Genomic DNA, 16,492 nt, shown 5'->3' on the forward strand with positions numbered 1-16,492 from the left:
TCAAATACTCTTTTGAAAACTTTCAAGTTGATCAAACAAATTTTCAATTTTAGACAAAGGATAATTTATTATTTATATTAATACATATTTTCATTTAATATCCTTATTATTTTTATTCTCACCTCATCATAACAATTGTAATTAATTAATTTTAATTTTATTATTATAATATCTAATTTCATCTTTAAAGTAATTAATTTTACTGCAGTCACTATTTTAATATTATCGAAATGTATCCCACCCTCGTTCAAATGAACCATTAGGTTTAAGATGTAGCATGTGGAGTAAGGAAGGAAACATAAATTTGTCTTTGTCCCACCATTGCTGCAATTATCCGCCAATAGCATTCCTTTTATAGGTTATACTGGAAGGTCGTTTCTTTGTGTTTATCATCAAAACACTGCGATTAAATTAAAATTGAAATAAATCGAATTTTGAACATGACCTTTTTTTTAGCACAAAACCCAGAATATAAAACAAATAACTCAATGAGTCGTTGATTGCCTTAATCCTTTCATCGTCACCAAAAGCCAGCCAAGACAGCAACGCTTAACATTACTTGTAATAATCATCCTACTCAACAGTTACATTCTTCCTTTTTTTTTTGTCTGAAATTCTTGGCATCCCTTAATTACATTGTGTCAGACTCCCACGAAAAAGTAATCCCCCGGCAAAAAAAAAAAAAAACATTGAACTTAGCCGTGTATATCCTTTTATTCTTAAAAATTATATTTAGTAGCCTTTGCTGTCCTATCCTAACTAATAATTGCTCTGGTCTCTGCAATAAGTTCAGAAGGGGACCCACTGAAGGAGTTAAGAACAACACCCCCATATCAAGTTATTGACCTTAGGAGAAAACAGGAGACTGAATCCTGAGACTGAAGAAGAAGCACTAGACATACGAAGGGTAGTATTTTCTTTTTTCTTCACAAAGATTTGATTGGCTGAGGCTTTTCTTATCTTATCCTCCAGAAAAAAAGGAAGTCTTTTTACAGACAAGGAGGCCCTTTTTGAAGTGGGTATTCGAGGGGATATGGAAGAAGAAGATCGGATTGAAGAGAGTAGCCGCGTGAGACTGAGGGGTAGAACTTTCAGTGGTGGAGGGGTGAACGAGTCAAGGTGGGTGGATGGTAGTGAGGTGGACTCAGAGTCACCTCCTTTGTCATTGTTTGATGATAACGAAGCCAAAGAAGGGTATGGATCTTTGAGGAGGAGACTGGTTAAGAAGCCCAAAAGAGTTGATTCATTTGATGTTGAAGCCATGGAGATTGCTGGTACTCATGGTCACCACCCTAAGGTATTGAATTTGTTTTATCTCCATTTCGTGAAGATTCTGCACTTCGAAGATATTTGCATATGATAATGCTTTTTGTTTCTTTTACTCTTCAATGTTAATTCTTGGAACAGCTCTATTTTTCAACTTCTGATATATACTCTTCTGATATATAAATGAGTTCAGCAGTGGGAAGAGATTCATTAGACTCATTGCTCTAGCAAGTGCTGTGATTGAAGGGTCCTCAAGTTTCTGTTATATTCATTTGGCTCAACTTGGCTCATTTATGACTTTTATATGGACTACAAATTTGGGCAAGTTTTTTCTTGTTGGTATATAGAGAAAATAGTGTCTTTCGATCAACGGTTGAGAGGAATTAGTACCTAAACCTTTACTTTCTAGAGGAGAAAATGATTAGGGTCCAACAGACTATAGCTAGGGAATTATACAAGTTGTTTTTCTTTCGTTAGTGATTAGCTTTTTATACTGAGAATGCATGTATTTCTGTCATTGAAAGTCAACTACGGACCTTATAGTGTCTTCAATAACTTAAAAGAATTGTTTTGTCATTTTTGCGAATGAACTTATTTCCATTAAGCTCAACTATATTCTCTTACTAAAATGTAGTACTTTAATCAATCAGGACATATCCACTTGGCGCACTCTTGCATTGGCCTTTCAAACACTCGGGGTTGTGTATGGTGACATGGGCACAAGCCCTTTGTATGTTTTCAGTGATGTCTTCAGCAAAGTCAAAATAGAATCAGAAGTGGATATCTTGGGTGCTTTATCACTGGTGATGTATACAATAGCTCTACTCCCCTTGGTAAAATACGTGTTTGTAGTGCTTAAAGCCAATGATAATGGGGAGGGTAAGGGCTTTTCATAGTAATCCTCTTATTCTCCATACTTTTTACTGGATATTTTGAAGATCATATACATGTTAACATATAAATTGATGCAATTGTAGGGGGAACCTTTGCTTTGTACTCACTGATTTGCAGGTATGCGAAGGTCAACATGCTGCCAAATCGTCAACCGGCAGATGAACAGATATCAAGTTTTAGGCTCAAACTGCCTACTCCAGAGTTAGAAAGGGCTTTAAGCATAAAAGAGACTTTGGAAAGGAGATCATCCTTGAAGACCCTCCTGTTGCTATTGGTCTTGATGGGAACTTCCATGGTCATAGGGGATGGTATTCTGACCCCCGCAATATCAGGTAGATAGATGTGTACCAATCTTCCATTTAAGTTAACAAAATCAAATTTTAAACAAGTATTGCAATTTCTGTCTTTGCTTTTTCTGTGACTGGTATTTGATGCTTTGAACCTGAATGTTGTCTTTGTTAGTTGCATTAAAATTTGTCTCACAACTATTTAGATTTCATGATGTCTTAAGTATGGCAGCTTCTTCTAATTCATGTGATTCAAGAAAATGCTTTGTAACTCATGGTTGAATAACTTAATAGATTCTACCTTAGAAAATGAAAAAGATTTGATACAGTCCATTAGTTCCATGTGACAGTTGTTGGGGCAGACCTCAAAATTTTAATATGCTATGAAGAGAGCAAGCTTCTATTATCTTTAGTAGACATCATTTGGAGGGTCATCCATGTAATGTGAGTATTGGAGCATAATGGATTCCTTACGGAGAATCGGTTTGCAAATTCTGCAATTATATAGACAAGATAATTTCTTGCAAGTTTTATTGGAGGATATTCAAACCTTGAAATGTGTTGAATCTGAAGCTTAAGTTGAATTTTAAGATAAAGACTTTACAACCTTTTCTGTGAACAAGGTTCCCTGGCCTGGGTTTACATGTAGTTAAGTTCTACTCTGCTTATGCATCTTTGTTGAAACGAATTGTAAAGTTCCCTAGGACATTTCATTGATATCCAATAGTTAAATAAGTTTGGTGTTTACTGTGCAATTGCTCACTGTAAGGTCAGAGAACTGCAGCTATGGCTTTGATATTTTGGTAGCCTAAGCATGGTAAGGAACTTGAAGTCTTCTACTTGCATGTCTGAGTTAATTTCCACTTGCCTATCAAACAGCAAACCAAATTTTTGCTCTTGTTCTTTGGTAGTTGAATTGGCGAAATGATGTTACTTTCTCTGCTTGATAGAATTGATTGGCATTTTTTGTATGGGTTTTTCTTTTTCTTGCTGTAGTGCTCCTAATTTTAGCTGCTGCTAAGTTAGCTATGTGCACCATCTTGCCCGAGCTAATACTAATATTAGATTTTGTAATTACTTTCTATTGCAGTTATGTCTGCTGTAAGTGGTCTTCAGGGTGCAGTAAAAGGCTTTGATACAAGTGGGTACTTTTCATTTGCTTTGGTTTCATATAAAATATTTATGGTTCATTAAGTGCCATCTTCTATAAAAGAACTGAAAAAGTATTTCTAGTAGATGGAGAATAGGGGCATAAGGCACCCACCATATGATTCCATTGTTTCTTCTCTTCCATAAGGTACTTGTGTGTATTCTTATATTTATTTGAAGGAGCATCTTGATGGTTGGGGGAAGTTGAGGAGCCTTTAGTTTGATTCTAAATGACTTTCTACTTGGCTGAATATTGTATTACCCACTGGATACTGGTTCTTATTACATGTGCAACATGATACAAGGCAATTCTTATCTAATAAATAATGATTCAAGCTTTAGCATATAAACTAATTTGGTTTTTCATTGATGAACATTAACGTTTACCTTCATTTATCTATTTGTTCACAGCTGCGGTGGTTGTTTTTTCAATTGTAATCCTTGTGGCATTGTTCAGCATACAACAGTTTGGAACCAGTAAAGTTGGTTTCTCGTTTGCTCCCGCTCTTGCTTTGTGGTTCTTCTCTCTGGGTTCAATAGGAATTTACAATCTAGTGAAGTATGATATTACAGTTATCAAGGCAGTCAATCCAGCTTATATTTATTTTTTCTTCAAGAAGAACAGCAAAGATGCATGGTCTGCTCTTGGAGGTTGCATTCTGTGCATTACAGGTGCAGTATGCTTTTAAATATTAGACCTTTAGCATTGAAGTAGTGATTATTGTCATAAAGGTCATGTCATTAGGAATAATTGAATGTTGAAAATCTGCAAAAACGATCGCGCTTCAAGTGCAGATGAAATTATATATATTGATGATGCCCTAGTGGAATGCGAAAGATGCACATGCTAGAGAATATCACCCTGCAAATACTTTTCTTGAAGCCCTTAAAATTTTGTTGATTTATATGAATATACTTTTATAACCTGAAAAAAATATTACACTATACTTTTTTTTAATGTTTGAGTGAGCAACTTCTCCATATGAAGTTGTAGTGTATAACCCTCTTTTAGTAGCATAACATGCTTATTTGTTATTACAGGAGCTGAAGCGATGTTTGCTGATTTAGGGCATTTCTCTGTACCAGCCATACAGGTTGGCTCTTCTATTAATTCATCTTAGCACTTTCTTGAAGAATGACCTTGGCTTTCCCATTCACTAAATGACTCTTATAACAAAATTGTATTCCCTTTTCAGATTGCCTTTACCTTTGTAGTGTTTCCCTGTCTTCTCCTCGCATACATGGGCCAGGCTGCGTTTCTAATGAAATACCCTGAGTCTTCAGATAGAATTTTCTATGATTCTGTTCCAGGTTACTGTTGCCCGATGTGCTGCTTATCTTCTTCGGCCATTTCATTTATTTTTCAAATACTATAATCAGGAAATTTTGGTTTTTGCTTGGTGCTGGTTTTGACACATTATATTTTGCTTCTTATGAACAAACAGAGAGCCTTTTCTGGCCAGTTTTCGTGATAGCTACACTTGCTGCTATGATTGCTAGCCAAGCAATGATATCTGCTACATTTTCATGTGTCAAGCAGTCTATGGCTCTTGGTTGCTTCCCAAGAATGAAGATAATTCACACCTCGAGGAAACTGATGGGCCAAATTTATATCCCTGTGATAAATTGGTTTTTGATGATCATGTGTGTAGTTGTTGTTTCCATCTTCCGCAGTACCACTGATATCGCCAATGCATATGGTTAGCAACTTCTCTTACATCAACCCCTCTTTCTCTCCTCTTTGCTCCTCTCATTCCCGGAAAGTGTCCTTTTGGTTCATTCAAAAAAATGATAGTTCCTTTTCTTAATGTTTTTTTACAATGTTAAGAAGGATCCCTTGCTTTTACATGCTCTTTGGGTACCCTTTAAGTGTCTTTTCTGGCAGACTCGGGAAATATACTATTACTTTTATTAATGATATATGCAGCTTCGGAGTTTTTACTCTAATATAGATTGATTGTGTTTCACATGTATTTGCATAGTTTCTGATTTACAGATTTTTTAGTGTAAACATTGCAATTCTATATTTTTGAGCTTGAGATTTATAATTGGTCATTAACAAATGGTTGCTATTTTCCTCTCTTGATACTTTCTCATGTCATCGTAGCGCAATAACTCCCACTTTGTTTTGGATTCTTATTTGTTTTTATTTATTTGATTGCTGTCTATCCCAACACTTAATGTTATATTTCGCTGTATAGTTTTTTGTCAAATCTAATGCTTAATTGATTCTAAAACATCGTATTATTGTTATGCTATTGAGTAGAAATACTGATACGGCACTTTCCACCTAAAATCATAATGATTCATGAACAAGGAAGGAGCTCATAAAGCTAATAGCTTCTAGTCTAATCTTATGATGGTTGCTTCTCTGATGCCCATCTAAATTGTTTTTGCAGGCATAGCCGAAGTTGGTGTTATGTTGGTCACGACCACATTGGTGACACTTGTAATGCTTTTAATATGGCAGACCAATTTGTTTATGGCTTTGTGCTTTCCGCTCGTATTTGGATCAATAGAGCTTATCTACTTCTCTGCTGTTCTTTCCAAAGTCTTAGAGGGAGGTTGGCTTCCACTCGTTTTTGCTAGTTTCTTTCTCTCTGTGATGTACATTTGGAACTATGGCAGTGTGTTGAAGTACCAGAGTGAGGTCAGAGAGAAAATATCCATGGACTTCATGCTTGAACTCGGCTCTACACTTGGGACTGTGAGAACTCCGGGGATTGGTTTGTTATACAATGAGCTTGTACATGGCATTCCCTCGATATTCGGGCAGTTTCTACTTAGCCTGCCTGCCATCCATTCTACTATTGTGTTTGTTTGCATCAAATACGTCCCTATTCCTGTGGTCCCACAGGAGGAGAGATTTCTTTTCCGAAGAGTTTGCCCGAAAGACTACCATATGTTTAGGTGTATTGCTAGATATGGTTACAAAGATATACGAAAGGAGGATCATCATGCATTTGAGCAACTTTTGGTTCAAAGCCTCGAGAATTTCTTGCGAAAAGAAGCTCAAGAGCTTGCCTTGGAGAGTGGTTTGCAGGAAATGGATCTTGATAGTGTTTCGGTGAGCTCAAGGGATTACAGTACCAGGGATGTTCCTGATAATGAGGAGCTTAAAGTCCCATTGATGCTTGGCACGAGATCAGAAGAAGCAGAAACATCCAACTCAGAAGCTGCTTCAGCAGCGTTGCCTTCTAGCATCATGTCATCAGAAATAGATCCAAGTTTGGAATATGAGCTTTCAGCATTGCGAGAAGCAATCGATTCTGGGTTTACATATTTCCTGGCACATGGAGATGTGAGAGCCAAAAAGAACTCATTTTTCCTCAAGAAACTCGTCATAAACTACCTCTATGCATTCCTAAGGAGAAACTGTCGAGCCGGGGCCGCAAATATGAGCGTACCGCACATGAATATCTTGCAGGTAGGTATGACATACATGGTCTGATGATTTTTCCATCCATAAAAAAGCTGCCATTTTTTTTTTGGCTGATGCACCCCGGCCATTTCCTGTTCAAATATTGTTCATCTACTCTCGATAAGTTTGAGGATTAAGCCAAGAATGGTAGAATATTTGTACATCATGATTGGCTGTCAGTGAAAATTTATGTTGACCTATTTCTGGCATTCGTCTTTCTGTCATTTTGATCCACTGTTTCAGCTTTAATAAAGTTATTCCTCATTGCTCTTAGCTCGTTATCATTGAGATTGTGCGGGGTAAGGATGGAAACAAGACATTTGTGAAGGTAAGTTATTTGCTCATTGATATAGGTATTATTGTTAGAACAAGATATTTAGATTCGAATGCATTTATCCTCTTATTTAAGGTGAGGAGTTATTTGTGGTTTTAAGCATGGTATAAAATTGCGACATAGGTTTTTATACTTTTCAATAATTTGAAATTTAATTATTGTACTTTTATTTATAGGCATTTTTAGTCCCTCTATTATTTAGATTTCAAAATTTATATTCAATTGTTAATATTAAATTTTGTTGTTAAATTTACTAGTGCGATATTTTGAAGTAGAAAAAAGATTTACTTGATAGCAATGTAAATAAAAAATGAATTTAAATTTAACAAAATAATTTTAACAGTATTAACAGTTGGATTTAAATTTTAAAATTTGAAAAATTAATGGACTAAATTTTTAAAAATAAAATTTACGAAGGATTAATGACATATTTTAGTAAAATATAAATCTTATTTAGGTTTTATCATTGTTTAGTCATATTTGAGCGGTTCGTGTTATTAATATTATTCTATTAAAAAACAAATTGATTTCATTTTTAACTCATGAATTTTTAGAGTATAATATTTTTTAAAAGATAAATTATAATTATTTGATTCCCAAATCGTGATATATTTTTTTAACCATGTAACTTTGTTTACTAAGTTAAGAAAGCTCTACCGTATGGTTGGTTGGAACATTGATATTTGAAAAATGAAAATTTGTGAGAAGTAAGAAAAATTAAGAGAATGTTTTGTCTTTGGTTGAAAGTTTAAAAGTTGATTTTTTAGAAAATAAAATTTTTTTCATTCTTTTTATTAAAAATATTTTACAAATTGGAAAAAAAAAAGATTCATTTATTTTTTTACTTTATTAAATTTAAAATATTATTTATTTAAACAAATTTTATATGTCAAATCCATGACACTAGTTTGACTCCATATAGGTAAAAATTTTAATTTTAATTTTACTTCTCATGTTTCAATTATAAGAATAAGTATCAAACATATTTTCATATTTTTACTTTTGAATATATATATATTTATTTTAAAAGTACATTTTAACTAGACTCCAATTACGTTGATTTCCATTTTAGTTTTAACTAATGTAATGATAGACTTGAAGAAATGAGCCGGATAAATCTTGAAGGAGAAATGAGCTTAGTCTAATGATGGAGGCCAATGCTATACTCATGACAAAAAATCATGTTAAATATATTAATGTAATTGATTCAAAGTACTTCAAGTTGGTCAAGCTTTTTATAGATGTAAAGGAACAAGTTGCAATGATGGACATAGGGCAGTTTTTATTAAGGATACTTAAAAAGCTAAGACCAATCTTATTAAGGATTTCTCCATATCACGTATGGAAGGTTCAGAACTTGGTTTAACTAGCACGAGAGTTGCCACCAAGTTGGTTTAAAGTCGGTCTTAGTGAGAGGTGATGTTTTTGTGGGCGTTTTTTAGGTGCAACATTACTTATGCTCGTATAGGGTTACTGCTTGCACCAAGATTCATGTTGATCGCATACAACATGTTGGCAATGTTAGCAGATTTGAAATTAGGTTCCATGTTTATCTACATGAGTTTGAACCACTCCTAAATGAGGAGTATTGCAAGCCAAACGATAGAGAGATCTACAAATTAGTCCTTAATCAACTAAAATCTGCAACGAAATGGACTTCAAGGAGAAAAGGCAATCAAAATGTTGAAAAATATGTAGGAATGATGGTCGAAGCCAAGGCCAATGTTCTCAAAGGCATGATTTTTTAACTAATTATGTTGATAATGAATTTATATGCATTTTTAATTACAAATATATAGTTGATTATAGGATAATTGGCTTGCCACAATTTTTTGTGACAAATTAGGTACCTTTCGGCACTTAATGAGTTTGTTTTTTAGTCATTTTATGTTATTTTAATGCACTTTCCGTTTCAATAGTTTAGATTTAATTATTAGTAAAATAAGCGTTTTTACGCATTTTCTAGTGTTTCGACGACCCTTTATGCCAACTCGGACCTCGAGATGACTAATGTGTTACTTGAGTGTGCAGGGTGCCATTTCAAGCCAAAGAATACGAAGGATGATTGTAGTGTCACAACACCAGCATGCAACGTTGGTTCAACGAAATGTGCAAGTGTACACAATCGTTGACAATAAAGTGATAAATATAGAATATGATCTCCACACGGACTGTATAAGAAATTCTTTGAGAAAAATTATAACTTAAACAAATTGGTGGTGAAAATAATATAGATTAAAATATGATGCAAGCAAGTAAGAGTGGATTGACTAACTAATTTAATTAACTAAAAATTACCTAAGTATGCAAAATAAAATAAAGACAGAAAATATACAAGCTTTTAAGAATTATCACAATAGCATGCTTGTGTTAGAATAATCTACTTTCTAAACTTAGATTTATTTAAGCACGGTTAAAAAATGTTACGAAGATTTTGTGGCAAGTCGATCATTTACTAACTTTAATCTAATTACTAAGTCTATCTAGCATATTTCTATGTTTAATACACATATAATTTCATAAACAAAACATTTTACAGGGTTATGTAAGGTAATAATAGTTTTGGTGTTATTACAAACTTAATCCCTAATTAATTAAACATAGACCATACAAGTATTTTTTCAATTAATTAAAACTTGGATTATATTAATTAATTAATTCAATCATTACTTTACATACATAATGCATAAGAAATATAGTCATTATTTTACTTGCATAAGCAAATAGATTGAAAGCACATAATACCTTTAACATAATTAAATAAACTAAACTATAAAAATCAAAGCATTCTAACACCAACAGATTTAAGCAATCATGACTTTATTGAAAACAAAACACTTAGTTGCAATCATGATACGAACTCATTTCGAAATTATTCGAGCAGTTTAGATTGCTTGATCGTGAATTGAGTAAGGATAAGTTCGTCTCGGGGTTAAACGAAACAAAATAGGATAAATGACTTCAAACAATGGTAGTAGGTAAAATGGTTAAGTAAATAATGGATATTTTGACTAAGACCGAGAATGAACCAACAATATTGGATTGTTGACCCGAGTCTCAAAATGGCTCTTAGGTGATTTACGGTTTTCAAAAAAATACTAACAAACAGCAAGGACCTTGACTCGCTATCAAAAGTGATAGAAACCAAAGGTATATGAACGCCACACCAAAAAAAAGGTGATAAATTCGGTTTAAACAAAAGAAAGAATGACGCAACAAGAAAACTTGACAAGTCAATTCAGTCTTGAAGTGAACTAGGAGAGTTGGAAATCTCACAAGTTTCAGTTTAAGCATAAATTTGGCAAAAAGTCCCTTACAATGAGCTGATTATAAGTATTTATAGTGCTAGATAAGGCCTAGCTGAAAAGTCACAATTGTTCAGCTTAAATGAGCTAATAATGAGCTGAAATAAAACTTAATCACTAAGCACAACTCTTGAAATTCTAGGCCTAAGTAATAGCAACTATCAATAAGATTTAATGTTCTAATTCAGCTGATTTAATAAGCTTGAATGCTTTCATTTTTGACCAGCCAAAGAGTTTAGGATAAGCTTTAAATTCTCCCTTGGATAGTCGAATAGACACCAAAAACATTCATGATATTTTTGGGCACACAAACAGACCATGGAGTGTTCTTAAAGAGGCAATCAGTTATGGAATTTGTAATCACTCCTTTGTCCATTGCTATTCTTGAATAACTCCTTGGAGAAGATGGAGAGGCTGCCGAATTTTAATGATGCATATTGCTCTCCTTTAATTGTTGTAATAGCCCCTTGTATGTAGCCAATTCCAGCTGAATAGTCGCATTTATCACTTTGTAATAGCCCTTGTACATAACTGATTCCAACTAAATAGTCACCTACAAGAATTTATTAACAAACACATTAAAACACATTAAAACACACTAAATAAGCGTAATTAATAAACTGTAAACACTTAACTTAATTTAATAAACTGTAATTAAACATATTTAACAATAAGTTATTCCAGCAATTAAATAAACTAAGATAAGCATTTATTCCAGCAATTAATTAATTAAAATGAGTTTAATAAAAAAATAAAGTCTAGCAACTCAATTATTAACTAAGATGAGTTTAATTAAATTAAAGTTCAGCTTGCAATAAATTGCAAGGGACACCTATTGAGTTTGTAACACCCCGAACCCGAGGCAGTCGCCGGAGCCGAACACGAGGTGTTAACAAACTTCAAACCACTTATTAAAATTTTTCCAGACAAGCTGTCAATCTGCGTACTAGTCTCTTTAAAAATCATATCTTGAGCTCTGGAACTCAAAATCCAGTTCCGTGAATTTTCCCTGAAACTAGACTCATATTCCCATCTACATATTTTTTTCTAGAATTTTTGGTTGGGCCAATTAGTACAGTTTATTAGTCAAAGTCTCCCATGTTACTGGGGTTGACTACACTGACCTTTGCGCATTACGACCTGGATATCTCCCTGTACAGAACTTCCATACTGATGCTGTTTGTTTCTATAGAAACTAGACTCAGAGAGGAATCTATACATATATGGTATGACTCCTAATTATCTCTAGTTAATTTATAATGAATTTCCAAAGTCGGAGCAGGAAATCCAGAAACCGTTCTGGCCCTGTCCCACGAGAACCTGATTATCTCTTAACATACTGTCCATATGATCCTTTCGTTACTTCTATATGAAAATAGACTCATCGAACTTCGATTACATAATTTATTCATCAATTAATTCCACTCCTACTATTTTTAGTGATTTTTCAATCTCATGTCACTGCTGCTGCCAGCATCTGTTACGAAAGCAACTATGCCCACTTCGTGTTTACTCCTTGATCTAACTAATAATTCATCATGCATATCACAAATTATGATCATGACTAACCATGCCAAAGGCTAATCATTGTCAAACTTCCCCCTACTACACTATTGCCATATCATGAATTTTAACACCAAAATAATCAACCATGACGTATGGCATAAAAAGGTCGAATTATCAAGATTTGCGACCTAACGTATGAATCCAAATCCAACTGAACATTTATGCCATTTTCGCATGGCTAAAAGATTACATACCAAAGTTCAAACACAACATAATAGCCTATACATGCCGAAATGTTCTCCTAAGCCAACTAAGAAGAAAGTACCAAAACTTGCTATCCGGTGTGATGACTTCGATGACGGCCCGACCACGCAAAAAGAGACGGGTCCAAGAAACCTAGAATAGGTGACAAGGAAACACCGAGTGAGTTTATAACTCAGTAAGTCATAAGCAATACACTACCATCCATTAATAACATTATCACAAGAGGAAACAAAATGGAACGAGGCTAGTTACTCCATCCATACCGAACCATACCATAGTTCCTCCGACCTATCGGTTCAATCTCATACCAAATCATGCATTCACATTCCATATACTCATCAATAGGATATTCGAGGCATTTTCATAAATCATTTTATTTTCGTTACAATCATACAACTAAACGGCCTTTCACCCATTCCACGATAAATCTTATGTACGTGACTTCAAGTATATTCGTCACATGGGTTCAAACTTACCAAGCTCAACTCCAAATATAGACATAGCACCTATTAGCCATGAGCTCAAGATACTTACCCGATCCGCTGTCCGTGATCGACTCAATAGCGTCGCACACTTAGTGCCCATAATGATTCAAGAACATATTAAGTCCGCACACTCAGTGCTATATAATCAGCTCGCACACCTAGTGCTACATAATCAAACTCGCACACTTAGTGCTACATAGTCAAACTCGCACACTTAGTGCTACATAATCAAACTCGCACACTTAGTGCTACATAGTCAATTCGCACACTTAGTGCTGCACAATTTAAACCCGCACACGTAGCGCCAATCTCATGGTCATAAATGTTTATACCCGCACATTTAGTGCCGAGATCAACAACTCAAAACATCTCACCTCTTTTCTTTTCATTCAACACTTTCATCATCACATACGTACATGCATATTTATATATTTATTCATTCCATTCAGCATCATTACATAAACGTTATGACCATTTGAATTAATACCAACTATATGCTTAATGACTTACTTTATGTTGGGTAAAATAATTCCGAGTCGGCTACTCGATGACCTTCGATTTCCCCTTGTTGGACGCCTCTCCTTTAGGTTCTTGAGCTTAAATAATACAAACAAGAGTATTCAATATTTAACCCAATAACATGAATTTATTTATCACATTCGGCAATCACATATCATTAAATTTTCAAACCAAAATGTCATTATATGACCACATATACACATATCCATATACTTAAGCTCAATAATTATAATGTAATATCATGTACCCACTTTAAGTATATTGCCGAATATACTTAATCATACATACACCTAACCAAAACAATTTCCTAAAATCTTTATATCATTTATACACTAAGCCGAATACTCTCACCAAGTTCACCTATATTCTTCAACAATTCCTTCATTGATCAAACACATATTCGGCTAAAGAAATGGCAATTTTAGCAACCTTCGATTTAGTACTTAACTTTTACCACATATCAAATAACTCATTTCCTTACTCATGTGACCACGTATATTCGGTCATGCATACACACATAAAATCAATTTGGAGACTCTATCAATCCAACATACATTCGGCACCTTCATCCACCATTCTACCAAGCATGTAATATTCAAACACAACCAAACTCACATTCGGCCCTAGCTCATAACAAGGTAGCCGATTCTTTTTATAGTTCAAACACTCCTCTATCATCATTCACCTAACTTTAACATGAAACAACAAAACTCACCATTTCTCATCCAAATAACATGAACAACAACCATTTCTTGAACACTTTCTCATGACCGATTGCTCATGTTACCAACAAGATTCAAGATTTGAACATGGGCTATTTAGAACTCAAGTCAATTACTAAAACATGCATGCATCTCAAGGACAACATCAAACATACCTTAGTCTAGCAAACCACCATAGCCGATTTTCTCAAGCTTTTCCCTTTCCTTTCTTTCCTCTATTCGGCCAAGGATGTTCAAGAATGAACACTTTTTTTTTGTTTTCTTTCTTCAATTCACGGCAACAAGGGGGTATGGATGAGACCATATTATTTTTTTTTCATCACCCTTCCTTTCATTATTTAATCACCATGCTCATTATTTTATTTTTCTTAACATACATCACTAGCATAACATGTTGGAGACATGTTTCCACCCATAGCATGGCCGGCCACTATGCTTTAGTTTGGCTAATTTGACATGCAAGGACAACACTTTCCCACTTTAATACTATTTGGTCCTTACTTATTTACCTATCATAATTTTCCAAGTCTTTCAACTAGATCCTTTCAAGCAAAATTCACATTCCTAATATAAAATTAAAACATCAAATTTTTGTACAAGTACTATCACACATATAAGATATGCAAATAAAATTTTAACTAAATTTTATGACTCGGTTTTGTGGTCCCGAAACCACATTCCGACTAGGGTCGAATTAGGGCTGTCACAACTCTCCCCCACTTAAGAAATTTTCGTCCCCGAAAATCTTACCGGTAAATAGGTTTGGGTATCATTCTTTCATCGAGCTCTCAGTTTCCCAAGTAGCTTCCTCGATCCCATGTTTGAGCCATAACACCTTCACTAACGGAACCCTTTTGTTTCGCAACTCCTTCACTTCACGAGCTAGGATACGTATCGGTTCTTCTTCATAACTCATATCGGCTTGAATTTCAACCTCTGATGGGCTAATTATATGCGACGGATCAGATCGATAGCGTCGAAGCATCGAAACATGAAAGACATCGTGAATCTTTTCAAGCTCAGGGGGCAAAATCAATCTATACGCAACTAGCCCCACTCGTTCGGAGATTTCGTACGGCCCAATGAATCTCGGGCTCAACTTGCCCTTACGGCCAAACCTAAGTACCTTTTTCCAAGGCGAAACTTTAAGGAACACTTTATCCCCAACCTGATATTCAATGTCCTTTCGTTTCAGATCCGCATACGATTTCTGACGATCTGTGGCTGCCTTCAGACTTTCGCGGATTACCTTTACTTTCTGTTCGTCATCTTTAATCAAATCAACTCCGAAAACTTTACTTTCACCGAGCTCGGTCCAAAACAATGGTGTACGGCATTTACGACCGTACAAAGCCTCGTAAGGTGCCATCTTAATACTTGATTGAAAACTATTGTTGTAAGCGAATTCAATCAAAGGTACATACCGTTCCCATGAACCACTAAACTCAAGGATGCAGCATCTCAGCATATCCTCGAGTATCTGAATTATCCGCTCGGATTGACCATCGGTTTGGGGATGAAAAGCGGTGCTAAAATGCAGCTTGGTACCCAAAGCTTCTTGCAATTTCTTCCAAAATCGCGAGGTGAATCTCGGATCTCTATCCGACACGATAGAAATAGGTACTCCATGTAATCTCACAATCTGAGAAACATACAATTCGGCTAGTTTATCCAATGAAAAATCCGTACATACAGGGATAAAGTGAGCCGACTTAGTCAGCCGATCGACAACAACCCAAATCGCATCCTTCTTACTTGCTGACAATGGCAGCCCGGACACAAAGTCCATTGTGACTCGATCCCATTTCCACTCGGGTATCATGATCGGCTGAAGTAATCCTGAAGGCACTTGATGTTCTGCTTTCACTTGTTGACATATTAAGCATATCGAAACAAAGTCAGAGATGTCTCGTTTCATACCATGCCACCAAAACTGACGTTTCAGATCGTTGTACATTTTAGTACTACCCGGGTGGATAGACATTCGGCCACTATGAGCCTCATTCAAAATCATTGAAATAAGTTCCGAATTCCTTGGAACACACAAGCGACTTCTAAACCTCAAACAATCATCATCATCCATTCGAAACTCCGATTCCTTGTTCAGGACACACTCAGCCCGTTTTGCAACCAATTCATCATCAACTTTCTGGGCTTCACGAATTTGATGAATCAACAATGGTTTGGCTTTTAATTCAGCTACTAACACATTGTCGGGTAGAACAGACAAGTGCACATTCATCGCTCGTAAAGCAAACAGCGATTTCCGGCTTAAGGCGTCCGCAACCACATTAGCCTTTCCCGGGTGGTAATCAATGACAAGCTCGTAATCTTTCAACA

The 16,492-nt window shown here is 35.1% G+C and overlaps 1 protein-coding gene across 1 annotated transcript; it reads left to right on the forward strand.

Annotated features, from left to right (window-relative positions):
• The first annotated feature begins 441 nt into the window (after nt 1–441).
• LOC107903978 (putative potassium transporter 12) lies at nt 442–7,290 on the forward strand. The gene is made up of 9 exons (XM_016830215.2): nt 442–1,297; nt 1,917–2,145; nt 2,244–2,492; nt 3,538–3,588; nt 4,008–4,268; nt 4,638–4,690; nt 4,793–4,907; nt 5,042–5,296; nt 5,996–7,290. Exons 1-9 carry the CDS (start codon nt 1,034–1,036, stop codon nt 7,045–7,047), a joined length of 2,529 nt encoding a protein of 842 aa, XP_016685704.2. The 5' UTR covers nt 442–1,033; the 3' UTR covers nt 7,048–7,290.
• The last annotated feature ends 9,202 nt before the right edge of the window (nt 7,291–16,492 follow it).

This window comes from Gossypium hirsutum, chromosome D05 (genome assembly GCF_007990345.1).
Source record: "Gossypium hirsutum isolate 1008001.06 chromosome D05, Gossypium_hirsutum_v2.1, whole genome shotgun sequence".
NCBI classification, from domain to species: Eukaryota; Viridiplantae; Streptophyta; class Magnoliopsida; order Malvales; family Malvaceae; genus Gossypium; species Gossypium hirsutum.